The following is a 17,082-nucleotide window of genomic DNA, read 5'->3' on the forward strand; positions in this document are numbered from 1 at the left end:
CCTGCTCCTGCTTGTCCTGCTGGCAGCGGCGCTTGGGTGCACTCTGAGCCCGGCCGCTGCGTGCCGGGTTTTCAAGCACCGCTGGAAGGAAGCGCCGTCAGAGTGGGATTTCCACCTTTCGCAACGCTCAGCTTCGCCCATTTCCGCTCTGCCCCAGCACGCCGGCTGCTGCGGCCCCACCGCCGCCCGCGGGCATCGGCTCCGTGTGTGGGGCACGGCAGGATGATGTTTTGGGGTTGGCGTGGGGCATGGTGGGGCGATGCTTTGGGGTCAGAGTGAGGCACACCAGCAGGGCGATGCTTTGGGGTCAGTGGGGGGCAGGCAAGGCAACGCTTTGGGGTCATTTTGGGGCATGGTGAGGCAATGCTTTGGGGTCAGATTGAGGCACAGCCGCAGGGGGAAGTTTTGGGGTCAGTGTGGGACACAGCAGGGCAGTACTTTGGGGTTGGTGTGGGACACAGCAGGGTGATGTTTTGGTGGCGGTGCGGGGCACAGCAGGGTGATGTTTTGGGGTCGGTGTGGCGCACAGAATGGGGTCAATGCTCTGGGTCTGGCGCTCACGTGCTGGCTGGCAGTGGCCGGGCTGACACACCGGGGACTGCCCCGGCACCCACGATGACGCTCGCTCTCGTCAGGGCTGGGGCAAGGCCGGCCGCCCCAGAAGGGGACGGTGGCGCAAGCGTGGCCGCTCGCCGATTTCCCCACCCGGACCCACAACTTCCTGCTGGCTGCCAGCGGCCGCGGGGACCCCGTGGGTCCCCTCCACCACCCCGTGCAGCCCTCGGTCCCCCCAGGAGGGCACGGAGCACATCTCACTCACGGGGACATCAGCCCCATCCGCCTCGGATGCCATCTCCTTGGGGACGCTGCCTTTGGGGACGCCGCTGCCTTGGGGACGCTTCTCGCCGCAGCCCAGGCGTCTCCCCACTGCCGTGACCCCGTCCCCATCCCCACTGCAGCCCGTGCGTGCCGGCAGGACGTCCCCCGGCCGGCCCGGCTGGCTCCCATGTGGTTGCGCCACGGTGGCCGGGCCGGGGACGTGCGTGGCCCCAGTGTTTTCCTGCGGCCATTTCACTTCCCAGAACAGCGCCGCCGCCTGTGGGACCGTGACTCAGGGCTGTGACCACAGCCCCCCAGCCTGCCCCTGCGCTGCCGGGTGCCCCGGGCCAAGGTGTCCCTGTGGCCTGGTGTCCCTCGTGCCACCATGTCCCCAGTCTGTGGTGGGTGTCCCCCGGGGTGGGTTTCCCCCCATGGGTGGGTGTTCCCCACACCACGATGTCCCCACACCATGCCAGATGTCCCCACGGGTGATGTCCCCCACACCAGGACGTCTGTCCACCACGGTGGATGCCCTCCATGGACAGATGTCCCCACACTACGGTGAATGTCCCCATGGGTGGATGTGCCTTGCACCAGGATGTCCCCATGGCAGGTGTCTCCATGGCGGATGTCCCCACACGATGTCAGATGCCCCCCGTGGGCAGATGTCCCCGTGGCATATATCCCCCACACCATAGCCGATGTCCCCATGATGGATGTCTGTGCACCGTGATGGATGTTGTACACCATGACGGATGTCCCCACGTCATATCAGGTGTCCCCATGGCCAATATCCCCACACCACAGTGGATGTCCCCATGGTGAATGTCCCTATGACGGATGTCCCCACACCACAAAAGACGTTCCCACACCATATCAGGTGTCCCCATGGCCAATGTCCCCACAGTGTCCCCACACCAAGGTGGATGTCCCCATGGCTGATGTCCCTATGGCTGATGTCCCCACACCATGTCAGATGTCCCCACACCATGTCGGGTGTCCCCAAGGATATGTCTCCACACCTTGGTGGATGTCCCCACACCTCGGTGGATGTCCCAACACCACAGTGGATGTCCCCACACCACGTTGGGTGTCCCCATGGCCAGCGTCCCCACACCACAGCGGATATCCCCACGCCATGGTTGATGTCCCCACAGCCGATGTCCCCATGATGGATGTCCCCACACCACAGCAGATGTCCCCACATGACGTCGGGTGTCCCCAGGGCCGATATCCCCACGCCATGGTTGATGTCCCCACAGCCGACGTCCCCATGATGGATGTCCCCGCACCATGTCGGGTGTCCCCATGGCTGATGTCCCCCCACCATGGTACATGTCCCCACACCAACGTCCCCATGCTGGACGTCTGTGCACCATGATGGATGCTGGGCACCATGTCGGATGTCCCCACACCACTTTCGGTGTCCCCGTGGCCAGTGTCCCCACACCAGCGCCCCCACATCAATGTCCCCACCCCACGGCCGATGTCCCCCCCCCGCGTCCCCACGCCCCGCGCACGGCCCCGCCCCCCGGCGGGGGCTCCGTCTCCCCCCACGTGACCCCGCGCGCGCGCTCTCCTCTCCGGGGAGCGGAGGGGGGCCGCGCAGGCGCACCGGGCGAGCCCCGCCGCGGCGGGGCCGCGTGGGCGTGGCCTCGGGGCGGGAGTGGGCGTGGCGACGCGGTGACGCAGAGGCGCGGGGGCGGGGCGGCGCGGGGCGGCAGTCGGCGGTTGGGGGCCGCTGTCAGAGCCGGGGCCGCGAGCGGGGCGGACGGGCGGGCCGGCAGGTACGGGGAGGGCGGGGGGGCGGCGGGGCCGGGCCGGGGGCGGCGGGGCCGGGGCAGGGCCGGGCCGGGCGGGGCCGGCGGGGGAAGGGGGGGGGCGGCGGCGGGGCGGGGGGGGGGGCGGCGGGCGCTCCCCGGTGTCCTTGGCGCCGCCGCCCGGGCGCCTCGGGGCGGGGGGAGGGGGCGTGGCCTCGGCGGGAGGGGGCGGGGTGGAGGGGTGGAGGGGGCGTGGTCGGGGAGGGAGGGGGCGGGGCCGCCGCGGGGAGAGGGGGCGGGGCCGCCCGTGGGATGGGCAGCGCCGCGCGGCCAATGGGGAGGGGCGGGCGCTGGGCGCGGGAGGGGGGGGAGGGCGCTGATTGGGGGGGGGAGGGGGGAGGGGGCGGGGACTCGCCTCCAGCGGGGACGCACGTGGGGCAGCGGCGGGGCCGCACGGGGACCCCCGGAGCCGGAGCCCCCCAGGCCCGGGGTCCCCGAGTCCCCTGGCCCCGGGACCCCCAGCCCTGGAGCCTCCAGCCCCGGGGACCCCAGTCCTAGAGCCCCCCAAGCGCGGTGTCCCCGAGCTCCCCGGCCCCAGGAGCCCCCAGCCCTGGAGGCCCCAGGCCCGGGACCCCGGAGCCCCGCGACCCCCGGAGACCCCGGTCCCGGAGCCTCCAGGCCCAGAGACCCTCAGGCCCGGAGCCCCCAGCCCCGGGGTCCCCGAGCCCCCTGGCCCCGGGACCCCCAGCCCTGGAGCCTCCAGCCCCGGGGACCCCAGTCCTAGAGCCCCCCCCCCGGCCTGGTGGCCCTGAAAGCCCCAAGCTGGAACCCTCCAGCCCCTGGACCCCCAGCTCTGGGGACCCCAGGCCCAGAGCCCCCCAGGCCTGGGACCCCCAATCCCCGGGGACCCCCGGCCCTGGTCCCCCCGGAGCCTCTAGGACCAGGCCGGCTGCATGGAGGGCCCCGTGCCCAGGCCGCCTCTGGTGCCGCCGTGACCCCCGCCGGGGCGCAGAGCCCCTGCCCGCAGCAGCCCCGTTGCACGCCGTGCCGCCGGCCCCGCCGTGCCACCAGCAGGAGCGGTGGCAGCCGGCGCTCTTGGTGTCTTGGGGACAAAAGGGCCGGTGTCGGCATGTGCCCTGCCAGGAGGGTCCGTGTGCCAGCCGCCCGATAAGCGCTGTGCTCAGCACCTTTGCCTCTCCCTCGTGTTCTTCCCGTAGGTTGGGCTGGGCGCGGTGACCAGCAGCTTGACTTCCCTCCAATCAAGCCTTTAATTCCTGCTTATCCTCTAGCTAGCAGTTTTGATTCTAAGGAGGGGGGTGGAAAAAAAGGCATTTCCCAATTAACTGTGTTCTGTGGCAGGTTTCGGTGGCTCTGGCTGCCAGAGGTCACGTTAGCGCCTTAATCCGCTTTGCTTAGCGGTGTGCTCGTGCACGTATCGGCCCGTAACCTGCTCTGAGCATTGTGGTGTTTGCCCTTCCACTGAAAACACGAGGCTGTTGGAGTTTTATCCAGCGTTAGCGGCGAGGGCCCGGCCGAGCAGTGGGTTTTCTTCTCCTAATCCCCCTCGTGTGGAAGCAGGGCAGCCTCGCGGGGGGCTTTGTACCAGGGCACTGCTCCTGCAGCTGCCTCGGGCTGCGTCCCCGCGCTGCTCCCACCTCCCTCGGGCACGACCCGTGCTGGAGAGAGGCTCCCCGGGGCGGTGGGGTCCCGCTGGGTCGGGCTGAACTCTGGCATTACCGCCCGTGCTCTCCCCAGAGGTCACCGAGCCGCTGCTGGGCGGCAGGCCTGAAACTGGACACCGGCGCTGACGCTTTTGTCCCAAAGCTTTTTTTCCCCCCACGTGTGCGCGCGCACCGGCGGGCAGCTCGGCCGGCTCTCCGAAGTATCTCGAAGTAATTTGGCGGCTTAAATGCGAGGAGGGAGAGTCGCCAGCCAGAAAAACACCCGACATTGGTGGCCCTGCTGCGTCTGCCTGCTTAGAGCCGGTCACCCGGCGTGGGGCTCGGGGCCCCTGCCTGGGTGCTGGTGGGTGTGAGAAAGCGGAGGGGAAGGGACGCGCTTCTGCCCCCGAGTAACTGCCTCTGACACAAATTTCTGCCCTTAATTAGCGCCTGCAGTGAATAAAAGGCCAGGAATGCTGCGCGCTGGCATTCCCCACCTGGAAGCGTTGTCCCAGCAATCAGCCCCAAATGGGTCAGGACGCTGCTGCTGCTCTTAACGTTGCATCACCCCAAGTCTTGCGTTTCGAGGGGGGAGGCTTAGCTGCCGCGGTGCTGAGTAGCTAAAACTTGATCCGACACCCCAAATTTTGGCAGCAGGGCTGACAAAATGCTGGTCAGGACGCCTCGCGCCGCCAAACTTCGCTCTCCTGGGACCGAGCGGCGGCTGCGGGATGTGGGAACGGCTCCAGCCCGGCCTCAGGGGTGGCACCAGGCAGGGCAAAGCTCCACGAGGCGATCGTGTTCCAGCACTTTCCCTGGGGCTGCGTTATCAGCAGTGTTTTACAGCGGCAACTCGGTTCGCCCTGCGGACTCGCGCCCGCCCGCTTTGGCCGCGGCCACTCGCCGCTGGGACGGTGACAGCTCGGTGCGCGCAGTGCCGCGCTGCAGCCCGGCCGAGGCCAAAAGCAGAGCGAGTGCCGGGTGAGTAATGCAGCAAAAATGGGCCCGGGAGAGCCGCTCCGGTCCGGCTGCCAGCCTTCGGAATAGGGAAGGGAGCGGAGGAGAAGCTGCTGCGGGGTTTGCGCAATGAGAGCTGCTTTCCTGCGGCTCGCGTGCGGGGCTGGAGAGGTCCCTGCAGGGGACCCTGTGGGGCTGAAGGGAAATGTGGCGTCCAGCACTCAAACCCAGCTGGGCAATGAAACGTTCCCGGCACCCCTCTGGGCGGGGGGGTTGCTTCGGTGCCCGGTTGGGAGGCGTTCGTCCTCCAAACTCCCGGGGCTGGCGGCGCTGCGGCCGGCGTCCTGTTCCCGGTGCTGGGTGCAGGGACCGAAGCCTTCGCTCCCCGCCACCCCCTGTCCTCAGGCTCCTCGCTGGAGTTATTCCCTCTTGGCTTTGTCCCCGCTGCCTCAGGACAGGCACACGGTCGCGGCAGCGCCTCGTTTCTCAGAGGTGCCCCCGTACAGGCGCGAGTCGCGGCGCCCTGTTTGCAAGGCCTCCGTTCTCTGCCTTCGCGGGCTCGGCTGGCAATCCCAAACCCGTACTGCTCCTCCCGCTGCGCTTCTCGGGATGATTCTGGTATCGGGAGCTGAGCACTGCTGCGTCCCGTGCCAGCGAGCTTCTAAAAGCCAAACCCATCCCTTCCTCCAGCCGCCCCTGAGGAGCTGGAGCCTCTCTACGCACCAGCTCTGCTCCTGCGCCGCAGGACCCGGACCTCAGCTGTGTGGGGCGTGGGAGGAATCGGAAACAAACCTGATCCCAAGCTCGGCTCTGCAGGCTAGGTGCCTGCCGGGGGCCACCAGCACAAATTGATTTCTCTGTCATTAGCCCCTGCTCCTGCCGGGGCTGGTGGGGTGAGGGGGCTCTCTGAGCTGCGCTGTCTTAATTTCTTATGTCTTATTTCTGAAACTCTTTTCATTTCTCTTCCAACAGGAACGTGTGTGAGGCTACGGGACAAAAATGTTTAACTTAAGGACTTGTGCAGCAAAGCTGAGGCCGTTGACGGCCTCCCAGACTGTTAAGACAATTTCCCAACACAGGCTGGCAGCACCCAGGACGTTTCAGCGGATCAGGTGCTACAGCGCACCGGTGGCTGCCGAGCCCTTTTTGAGTGGGACTAGTTCAAACTATGTGGAGGAAATGTACTATGCGTGGCTGGAAAACCCCAAAAGTGTACATAAGGTAAGGAGCAACCCCGCCAGGAGTCTGCCTTCGCTTCGCTCTGTGTGTCTTGTGTGAGCGGTGAGGTCAGGTAAGTGCGAGCGGCCCCAGGAGGATTTCAGCCAGAGCCGGACGGCCGCGGATGCTCCCCCCACCTGACACCAGCAGCAGCAGTTCCCCGAGCAAGAGCAGTGAGAGGCTTCTGCCTTCACGAGCGAGCACCCCGAGCTTCTGCGTGCGGCCGGCGTGGAGTTTTCCGCACCGTGGATCACAAGTGGACGCCAGGAACGGCTGCTCCCGGGGACCACCTTGGCTGAGCTCCCGACGCTTTTTGTTTTCCAGCTCTAGTGGTTTATCGGGAGGGTTTGTCCTGAGGTGGGGTGGGAGGGGAGGGTGTTCTTCACGTCTTGGCCGGTTTCCTTCTTGCTGTTTGCTCTGAGCACGGGGGTGTTAGGTCTTAGGGCAGGCTGTGCCACGCTGCCCGGGGCTTCTGCAGAAAGGCCGGGGGCTGCGGGGCCGGAGGGGTTCCCCCCAGCTTCTCCCAAATGCAAGCCTGAAAAACCAGCTCAGATTTCTGCACACGCCGTCCGTCCCCGTCACACATGTCTAGGGTCGTATTTCATGGCTGCGTGTCCGTGCGTGCGTCTGCAGGGCTGCAGGGCTTGCTGCCCATCCTGCCGGAGCACAGCACCCGCTGCCTGCTGCCACGAGGCTCTCCGAAACCCGGCGGCGTTGTTCCCCCTCTCTGTTTCACAAGGGAACTGTTACCGCAGTGACTTAAGTTTCGACATGAGCCACCCAATTTTTAAGAGGGTTTCTTGCACGTCCTGATGGAGAGCACAACGTGCTTCGAGGACGGCTTTACGTGTCATGTCAGGGGCACTGATCCCGTGCACCCAAAGCACACGGCCGGGAGGCTAATTGCTGCTATACAGGTCTTAAGGTAGGCTCCAAGCCAGGTTTTCACGGCCAAAGTTCACTTTATGCGTCCTTCGAGGTACGTGGGTGGCTGAGCCAAGCGATACGGGCTCGGGAAGCACAAAAAGCATTGGGTTGGGTTGTGCCACTTGTCAAATAGGGACTTGAAGGCTGCTAAGGGCACGCTCCTGTCCCTTACGTGGTGCAGCCCGGTGCTCCAGAGGTGGGATATCGGATATAAGCGAGTCCAAGAGCTGCAGTGTGACACTTAAATAAGTGAGGGCCGTATGTGCCCGTCCTGGTGGCGGGCATTGCCGCATCCTTGGACTCTTGGACTCGCAAGCGAGTGCCCTTGGCCAATCTGCAGGCCCTGTCTCAGCCTCTTTGAGGAGATGCTTTGGTAAATGTCAGGACTAAGCTGGGCAGGTGGGTCCAGAGGCCGCTCGGACCTCTGATCCCGTCTGCTCTTTAACATAGCCCTGTGGTTTCGTCCGTTTGTCTGCACGCGGGCAGCAGGCAGCGCTGTGCAGGGGTCCTCGCGCGTGCTCAAGCAAAGAAATGGCAGAATAATTTAGGTTGGAAGGAGCCTCCGGAGCCACCTGTGCCCGGGGCACGGCCAGCTTTGGAGGAAAATCAGCCCCAGGATTAGGAATTAGCCTCAGGACCGGGTTAGGGATACAGACGGCGAGGAGGATGTGCTGCTTTCTGAGCACAGCCGGGCTGGCGCCTGCCGCAGCAGCAAATCCAGATCCGGTTCCCCAAACGGGTGAAGCTGACACCGGAGGCTTGGCGTGAGCTTTGCTGTCGCTCATTGGCAAACCTGGCTGCGGCTGTGGCGGCTGCTGCTGAGGCTCGTCAGGGGCCGGGCAAAGCCCCTCTGGTTCTGGCACCCCTTTGGAGTGCTGCTGCCGTCCCTTGCCAGCAGCCACGCAGCCCTTGCTCCTGCAAGCTGGGAGGGCGTCGTCGCTGGTTTGGCTCGGGATGCGATCAGCAGCATGCTGTACGGTCTCAGAGGCAAGAAAAGGTTGGGGTTTTTGTTTGTTTTTTAAGTGGTCGTATCTTGGTGCTGGGGTTCCCCTCCTCTTCAGCCACAAAGATGAGCGAAGACTTGTTTTTCTTTTTCTTCTCCTGGCTGGCTCTGCCTTCGTAGGAGAGGCTCCCCAAAACCTCACTGATGCTAGAACCTTAAGGACAGGCCCAGGGCATTGTGCCTCGCTCTTTAGGACCAAAAAACCCCGGTGTGCTGGGCGGGGAGGAAGGACCTGTCCCTGTTGTGTGTGTCCTTGCAGAAGCGTGGGCAGAGCGGGCTCCCCGCGCCCCACGGCTCAGCTTCGACACAGGGGGCGGCAGCTCCGAGTGCGGCCCCTGCAGCACCATCCTGCCCCGGGTACCTGCCGAATGCCCTCTGCAGGGCACGAAAATGGCTCGGGGACCTGCTGCCGGCCCCGCATCCATCTCACGGACGGACGGACGGACGGACACGTGCTGCTGCACGGGGGCTCGGGGCAGGGCTGGCCGTGCTGGAGCTGTGCTGGAGGAAGGGAACTGGAGGCTTATCTCGAGGGGAACCTGTACAACCCGCCTGGAAACCTGCTGGGCTGACGTTGTTGAGAGAAGCTGATAGAGGCTGTGCTGCTGCTCCGAGCGCTGCGTCCGGTTTGGGGCCCCCAGTGCAAGGAGCCCTGGGCGTACTGGAAAGGGCCCAGCATGGGGGTGCTGCAGGGCACGGAGCCCCTCTGCTGCCAGGAGAGGCTGCAAGAGCTGGGGCTGGAGAGGAGGAGGCTCCGGGGGATCCCATCCACACCCATCCGTACCCTCGGGGAGGTTAAGAGGGGACGGAGCCGGGCTCCTTCCGGTGGTGCCCAGTGCCAGGCCCAGCAGCGCTGGGCACAAACTGGAGCCCGGGAGGCTCCCCCTGAGCAGCACGAAGCGCGGCCATGCTGGGCGGGTGCCTGAGCCCTGGCACAGGTCCCCCAAGAGGTGCCGGAGCCTCCTCCTCGGAGCCTTCGCACCCGTCTGGACGTGGTGCAGGGCTCTGGGTGGCCCTGTTGGAGCCGGGTGGCACCAGAGGGGCCCAGAGGTGCCCCCAGCCTCCACCACCCCACGCACACCAGCCAGAGGGGTTGTGAACCCCCCGGGGCCTCCTGGAGAGGAGCCATCGGAGGGTGGGGTTTCCAAAAACGCCGGGCTGCTGCAACAGCGCCTGCAGCTTATCTGCTGACAGCAGAAACCGGCCGTGAGTTTCCCCACGCCTGCTGCTCTCGGAGGGGCTGGCGGGGGCGCGGCCGGAGGCCGGGGAAGAGCCGGGATTTCTGTGCTTGGGTCACCAGAAACCTGCCGTGACGGTGCCGGCGTGCCTCCGGGCGCCTGGGCGAGATGAGTTCACTTCCTCCCAGCAGCGTCCGGTAGCCGAGATTGCAAAACACATTCAAATGTGGCTTTAGCGTAAGGAAGGCTTATGTAAAAAGAAGTGGTTCAGGCTTTTTTATTTTTTTTTTTCCTCTTGCTGTCCTTCAGCTGAACTCCAGCTTCCTGTTAGGGAGCTTTGCTGGAGTGCAGCGAGCAAATGAAGCTGAGTCGGGGAAGGAGGAGGAGAGGACAGAGGAAATGAGATCGCTTCTAGCAGCTGTCACGGCGGCTGATGAAGCCTTCCTGGTACTTTTCGGCCTGGTGCTTGGCTCCCGTGGCCGCTCCCCGAGACCCCCAGCAAGCCGTGGGCTTGGGGCAGGAGCCTGGGGAGCTGCAGCCATCCTGGAGAGCAGCCCCGTGTTCAGGCTGAGCTGGTGACGTTACGGGGTATGGCTTTCCCCATCAAGCAGCCTTTAATAGGGACTTCTTATTTCATTGTGTCTTGATTTATACGTTGAGCTGCATTAGGTCAACTAACCCTTTGGCTGCATCCTCCGTGCTTGTGCTCCCAGATAAGTCTGGGCTGCCTGCGTTTGGTGGGGTTCTCGCTTGGAAGTTTGAAACGTTTGGGTTTCATTATAAATCTTCAGAGGTGAGCGCCCTAGGGAATCGCAAGCCCTCGTGTGTTGGGCAGGGACATGGCTCTTGTCCTCCCACTGGCGTTAGGGCGACGTGGGGAGCGCTGCTCTCAGCAAAGGGTGTGCGCCATAAATTCGGTTTGGGCTTTTCTTCCAGCCTTGAGCAAAGCCAGGAGCTCTGAATATGCTTCTTGTTCTCGTTCACGGAACAGCCCAAGCTGGAAGGGACCTCAAAAGATCGTCAGGCCCAGCCCTTCGAGGAAGAGGCCGGTGGGATGAGGCTGACGAGGTGGGGATGGTGCCATGGCCCTGGGGAGGTTGTGCCAGCCATTGATTCCCCTGTGAAAAATTCCTTCTAGCGAGACGAAGCCTTGCTCAGTGCAACTTGCACCCGTTGCCCCGTGTCTTCTCCGTGTCTGTCCTTGTCGAGGGAGAGCTGCCCTTGGCCTTGCAGCTGCCCTTTGCATCCCGGGGGCTGTGATGGGGACCCCAAGCCCTTCTCTCCTCCGGGGTGCGGAGACCTAACTCCTTCCCTATGCCCTCCTAGGGCAGGTTGTCCAGCCCTTCGATCATCGTATGTGCTCTGGTCTCCTCGTCCTGTGTGTGGGACCGGGCGCGTGTCTCCGTTACCTCCTCGGCGCAACGCCGCTCCCTTTGGACCCAGCCCATCACCAGCAGATGCAGCGAGGGTGCTCGCGGTCCCATTGCCCAGGTCCTCTAGGATGGTGCTGAGGAGCACCTTCCCGTGCTGAGGAGCCCGGTATCGATGCTGGGGTGTCCCCCCTGGGGTGGGCTGAGCCAAAGCGTTGATCCCGGCCCCCTGAGCACAGCCTGCAAGCCGGCTGCCGCCCGCCCGCTCCGTGCCCTGGCGGTTTGCCTTGGCGAGGGCTGTGGGGAGCAGTGCTGGAGGCTTTGCCGAAGGGCAGGTAGGCGACACCCACTGCTCTCCCTGTCAGTAGCCACCCGGGCTGTGCCCTGGTCCCTTCCTGAAGGCCACCAGCAGTGGCTTGGCATCGTCAGCTGCTTCTCTTAAGGGCCTGGGCTGGATCCTGCACGGGGCCGTGGGGTGATGCCGGCTGATCCCTCGCAGGGATCTCTCCACCGAGAGCCTCTGCCTTGTCCCCGTGCTTCTGCTTGCCGTGCACGTATCTGAAGAACCCTTTCCTTGTTGTTCCCGATGGCTTTGGCCAGTTTCAGTTCCACCCGAGCCTGCGTCTTCCTGACTGCGTCTCTGTGCGCCCTGAAGGTTCTCCTTGTCCTTGGTGGGTGTTTGGCTGTGTTTCCAGAGCTGCTCTTTTGCTCTCAAGCACACCCAAAAGGCCATTGTCAAGCCAGGGAGGTCTCTTGTCCATGCCTTCCTCCTTTCCCTTGGTAGGGGATGGACTGCTGTTGCACTTCCAGGAGGCTGCTCCGGAGCATTCACAAGCTCCTTTGCCCTCTGTGGATGCTGCCCATGGGATCCCTCACAGCTGGGCTCTGAGCTCTTCTCAAATCCAGGCTCTTCTAAAATCCAGGGTCTTTGTCCTGCTGCTGGTCTTCAGCGTCCTCAGGAGGCTCTTCAACACCACAGCGCTTCGGTCAGCATGGGGAGGTCAGCAGCAGATCCGCCTTGGTGGCAGTGCCTCCAATGCAACCCAGTGCCATCTGGTAGAGCTTTTGGGGTGTCCGTGGCTCCAGGGGGTGATTCCAGCTCCTCCCCTTCCCTTCCTGTCTTTCTGGAGGAGCTCGTAGCTTCTCTGGCCGGGCAGGGCTATTGCCAGAGCAGCCGGTGCTGCCTCGCAGACCAGGAGGTGCAGGTCTGTCACCTGAGGTCCGCAGCAGAAGCAGCAAGGACGTGGCCGGGGATGGGAACGGGGGTGTCCTGCGACGTGCGTGGCGTGCCTCCGCTGAAATCCAGCGAGCCAGACCCGGTGGAATTGGGAAGAGCTGGGTTTTGCTTGGCGAGCTGTGTTCGGGGCTGCGGTTTGGGTCCCGCTGCCCCGCTTGCTGCAGTGAGCCTCGAGGAGGGAGGGGAGGAGTGCGGAGAGCAGCTGCGGCACGAGGAGGGCGAGCAGGAGGTCAGGGGAGAGCACCCCATGGCTTTATCACCGCGGGCACCTTCGGCCAGCAGTTCAGCCAAAGTCCTTACTGCGATATGAGCGTTGATAGCGCTGGCGTTCAGCTGCTCCCGTGCGGGGCGTGAGCTCCTCCAAAGCCACCCCAGCCAGCAGCCACGAGGCGACCCGTGCCGGGGGGACACGTGCGTATTTGCATCTTTCTTGAAAAACACCGAGCTCGAGACCACGTTAGAAACTTGCAAGCTGATGGCTTTATGGCGCGTATCGAGGCCGCAGCCTTGGCCGGGGGCACAGCCCGCAGTAAAAGTAGCCCGAAATCCTCTGTAATTACGTCGGGCAATAAAGCGCTCGGCGAAAGTACCCGAGCTGACTCAGCCGGCGTCGCACCCTGCTCGGGGAGCTCGCGGCCGGACTTGGGCGTCCCGCACGGAGCAGGGTGCGTCCCCGGGGGGTCACGGCTCTGAGCGCCGGAACCCACAGGGTCACGCAGGGACCGCCGGTGCTTTCCGGGGGAAGAGTGGCCGTGAGGAAGACACGTGGGATGCTCGGTTTCCGTCACGTGGATGGGCACTGCTGCCTGATGTCCCTCCTCCTCCCGGTGCCCCCATCGCCCACCGAGCCCCCAGCACTGGGGAAGCGCCAGGGCTGCCCGCCAGGCGGCCGTGCCCCCGCTGCAGTGTTACCTATGCTGATTTTGGGATGCATGCAGGGCCAGCAGCCTTGCAGGAGGCTGTCCCAGGCTGGCTTTAACTCCGGGATAAAGCGAGCGTCTCCGTGCTTCAGTGCATGATTCCTTACACACCTCGATGGCAGGGCCACGCGGCCTGGAAAACCACCGTGCTTCGAGGAGCGACCTCCAGAGACCTTCTGCCTGCGTCCAGCGTGGCTCGACTGCGGGCAGAAACCTTTCCCAGCCTCTTCCCCCCCTCGCTGGTAGCAGATGCTCCCTTTCCCTCGCCCGGCTTTGTCTGGAGGCTGTTTAATGGCCTGGAAAACAGCGGCGAGGCCGATTCCTGCCCGCCCCGCAGCGCCTCGGCCCTATGCAGCCCAAACCGGAGGCAGCGGCTCCAGACGGGGCCACGGGAGGACACGGCCTCCCCGCGGGAGGCTGAGCGCTGCAGGGCCACCCGCTGCCTTCCCTTTGAGCCCGGGGAAGGGCCGTGGAGGCCGGCTCCTCTTTGGTGAGCCTTGGGAGCTTTGGTCGCTCCTGCCGGCATGGTGCTGGCCTGTGTTTACCACTGGAGGGGCTGGGAGGAAGGATGGAGCAGAAGGCAGCCTCTCTTTTCTCATTGTAATTTCATTCGGCAGAAAACAATCGGAGCGCGGTCAGGTGCTCCCTGTGTTTGCTTTTCTTTTCTTTTTTTTCCCTTTTCCTTTGGGGGAAATCAGTTAGATGCGTACCAGCCCCGGCGCCAGATTTTTTCCAGTTTTTATTTATGTTCCGTCAGCGTGACCTGCTTCTAAATTTACTCACCTTGTGCAGCCACGTGCTGGGGCGTCCGCGCGAGTCGCAGCGGCTGGAAATAGCTCCCGGGCATGTGACGGCCAGAGCCAGGAGCTGCTGCTCCCCTGCAAAGGTTAGGCTGCGGCTCAGGTGCCCGGTCACCCTGGTAGCAGGGTGAAAAAGCTCCTTTTCTGCCCCAAACCGGCACTGAAGCTGCGCTGAAGGCTCTTTTTGACCTGGTTTAACCACCCTTGCTGGCGCTTCGGTCGCAGACGTGGTGTGCAGCTCCCTGCCCGTCCCACCTCGCCAGGGCTGAATTTCGGAGCTCTCGGTGAGCAAGCTCCATGTGTCACCGCTGAGGAGGCCGTCCCGAGGCCGGCATTATTCTCCACGGTGGTTTCTGGTGCGACAGAATCCAGGCTTCCAGCTAAATCCGTGACCCTGGCCGTGGAGTTGTGTTTTGTCCAAAAATAGGAAGAGCCAGCGTTATTAATTCACTAGCGCTTCCTCTGCTGGCGTCGTGTCCTCCGTGCAGAGCCCGATGCCTCCAGCACTGGGGCCAACCTGTGCTTAGGTGGGGTGATTTTTCCGAACGCTGCTGCCCTGTGGGAATGGTTGTCCCAAATCCCCTCAGAGTTTGCATTTCAGGTGCAGAGCTGTGTGCCCGGAGAGACCCGCCGGGCTGAAAGCAGCCCACGACCGGCAGCGGGTCTGGCGGTGGCTAGAGCTGGCCTGGTGGCTACGTGCGGGCACGCGGGTCCGGGGCACCACCACCCCACGTCGCCTTTGTCCCTCGATACCCTTCAGTGGCGTGTAGGAAATAGGAAGGGGTGAGATGGGCTGTGCGTGGCTGCCTTTGCTCTTCAGGGTGAGACGGGCTCGGCGTGGGTACCGGCTGGCAGCGCGGCGTACCGGAGGGCAGAGGACGACTGGAGGAGCGGGGACCCCATAGGGTTATGTCCGTGCCTTCCCAAAAGCTGAAAAAGGGCAGCAGAGACAAGTGCCTCTGCTTGCCCTGATAACCTTGTGCTGAAATGTTTGCTTCAAGTCTTCACCAGTACCGTACCTGCTCCTGCAGAGGCTCAGAACGCAGCTTTCTCCTCTTCCCATGTCCACTGCAGCCTCTCCAGACAGACAGACAGCCTTGTCTTTGGCCCAGGACACTTCGGGACTCTTCAGGCGGAGCTGGATAACTAGCAGAAAGTTAAAGCTGCTTTCCCTGCAGTGAGTTCTGCCTAGGGTGCTTCTGTTGGGTTTGTTTTTCCCTTCTGCACCTGGAATTGCTCAGTTGGAAACAGTCCGTGAGGAGAGCCAGTGTGGATCGTGTCGTTGCTTAAAGGCTTCACCTCTTCCCCCAGGCCACGGAGAGCCTCTGCTGCGCAAAGAGCCGGTGGGGAAGCTGTGTTTTATGGATGGTGCTGGCGTCGTTGGCATTGCTAGAGAAATGCCTGAAGGCTCAGAGAGGCTTTTTGATGTTAGCAATTAAGAAAACCACCTCCCCAAACCCTGGAGTCTGTAGAATGACTGGTTTCTACTGCCGCTCTCGCATACTGAGTGCCGTTTGGTCCTGTCCCGTGGTTCCTGCCCTCTGAAAGATGCTGGTGTGACAAATCCATGAGGCTTTTCACAGGGGCAGCGTGCTCAAAGCAAGTGTTGTGGCAAGGAAAGCGATGCTCGTTTTTCTGTAGCCGGCAGAAAAGCCAGCTTTTGGGTCTGGAGAGCTCAGCCCCAGCTCCGTCGGCTGCGTGGGGACGTCGCGTTTGGTTGCTGGAAGGACGGGGAGAGGTGGAGAGGGGACAGCAAAACCCGGGGCTGAGCCGCTCTGTGTCGGAGGCTGCCAGCCCCACAGCTGCCTCGCTGGAGGTCGGTGCCCAACCAGGGCTCCCGGAGGCTCGCGAGCTCCTCGGGCGATGCCGTTGGTGAGCCCAGCCCCGGCTTTGATCCTTTTTTGTCCAAACGCAATCGCAGCTGTGCTTTTTGTCACTTGTCTCTAAAAATCAAAGCACTCGAGGCAGCACCACCTTGTGTGGGTTCTGTACATACGACGTGCAGCACAGCACACTTTCCCCTCTGGCCCTGCACCTCGTCGTTAACGTGCAGTGTTTTCTCCCTAGCAAGGCTACTGAGGCTCCCATGACAGCCCTGTCCTGTAGGATCTTGGTGTGGGTATGGCTCCGTTGTGTGTGCTGAACCTGTCGCCTCTCTTTTTTCCTAGTCATGGGACATCTTCTTCCGCAACGCCAACGCCGGAGCTGCTCCAGGCACCGCTTACCAAAGCCCCCCCCCACTGAGCACCAGCCTTTCTGCACTGTCGCAAGCACAGTTCCTGGTTCAAGCACAGCCCAACGTAGACAAACTGGTGGAAGACCACCTCGCAGTGCAATCTCTCATCAGGGCATACCAGGTAAGAAGGTCGCTTTGTGCAGAGTTTGCCCTTCGCAGCTCCCCCGGCAGCTCGGGCAGCCCTGCCCCTGGTGGCTTCGCGCTCGATGCATGGCGCACGCGGGTTCTGTGTATGCACCGCGGGCTTTTAACATCTGCTGACCTGCTGGGGCAGATGCTCAGCTGATGGCTCTTAGACAATAGGAAGATTAAAGCCATTGTCCCCCAACAGAGCAGTTACGCAGCAGTGTGCTGCCAGCCCAGCGCAGGAGCTGCGGGAGGGGGCCCCGTTCCCACGCCGGGGCTGGGGTGTGAGCGCCGCGCTGCGCTCTGCTTCCGCCTCCTGCCTCGCTCAGAAGTAGCGTGGGACGGCCGTCCTGCTTCCCGTGGCTCAAGTGACAGAACTTCTCAGGTCCCAAAATAGAAGCTCAGGAAGCGTTTCCTTGCGATTTGCAAAGTGGGAGAGGGCTGCGGCGCCACCGGACTGAAGCTCAGACCAACGCTGCCAAAATCAACGTCTCGGGAGAAGCAAGTTCCGAGCAGAAAGGAAACATCCGCTGGCTGAAGGAGCAGCCTGTGCACAAATGACATGGCCAATGTTTTACTCGGGAGGGCACGGAGCTGTGTTTCTACGCCTGTCGTTCTTTCACCTTTGGTTGCAGTCCGGTTTGCCCAGAGTGGGCTTTGCTGGGGGCTGCGGTGGGAAGTTCACAAACCCAGCCGCGGTGGAGGTGACCTTAGCTCTGCCGTGCCCGTGTCACCTGCTGCTGTAAAGAAGCACTCGCTGCAGGTCAGGATCCTCCTCAGGTATCGGAAAAACCCAAGGTACTGGGCCACAGGTTAAGTCCAAAGGTCTGCCCAGCCTGCACCCTGCTGGCCAGAAGAAAGCGCCCCAGC

General features: G+C 63.4%; 1 protein-coding gene across 3 annotated transcripts in view; it reads left to right on the plus strand.

Moving 5' to 3' along the window:
• Positions 1-2,483: 2,483 nt before the first annotated feature.
• OGDH (oxoglutarate dehydrogenase) overlaps positions 2,484-17,082 on the plus strand; it is a 37,938-nt gene continuing 23,339 nt past the window's right edge. For all 3 annotated transcript variants that reach the window (XM_035571998.2, XM_035571994.2, XM_035571997.2), the window contains exons 1-3: positions 2,484-2,606; positions 6,170-6,418; positions 16,019-16,207. In XM_035571998.2, the coding sequence (XP_035427891.1) occupies positions 6,197-6,418; positions 16,019-16,207 (411 nt within the window). In that variant the 5' untranslated portion in view covers positions 2,484-2,606; positions 6,170-6,196. The remainder of the gene's footprint in view (positions 2,607-6,169; positions 6,419-16,018; positions 16,208-17,082) is intronic.

Source organism: Cygnus atratus, chromosome 27, assembly GCF_013377495.2.
Source record: "Cygnus atratus isolate AKBS03 ecotype Queensland, Australia chromosome 27, CAtr_DNAZoo_HiC_assembly, whole genome shotgun sequence".
Lineage (NCBI taxonomy): Eukaryota > Metazoa > Chordata > Aves > Anseriformes > Anatidae > Cygnus > Cygnus atratus.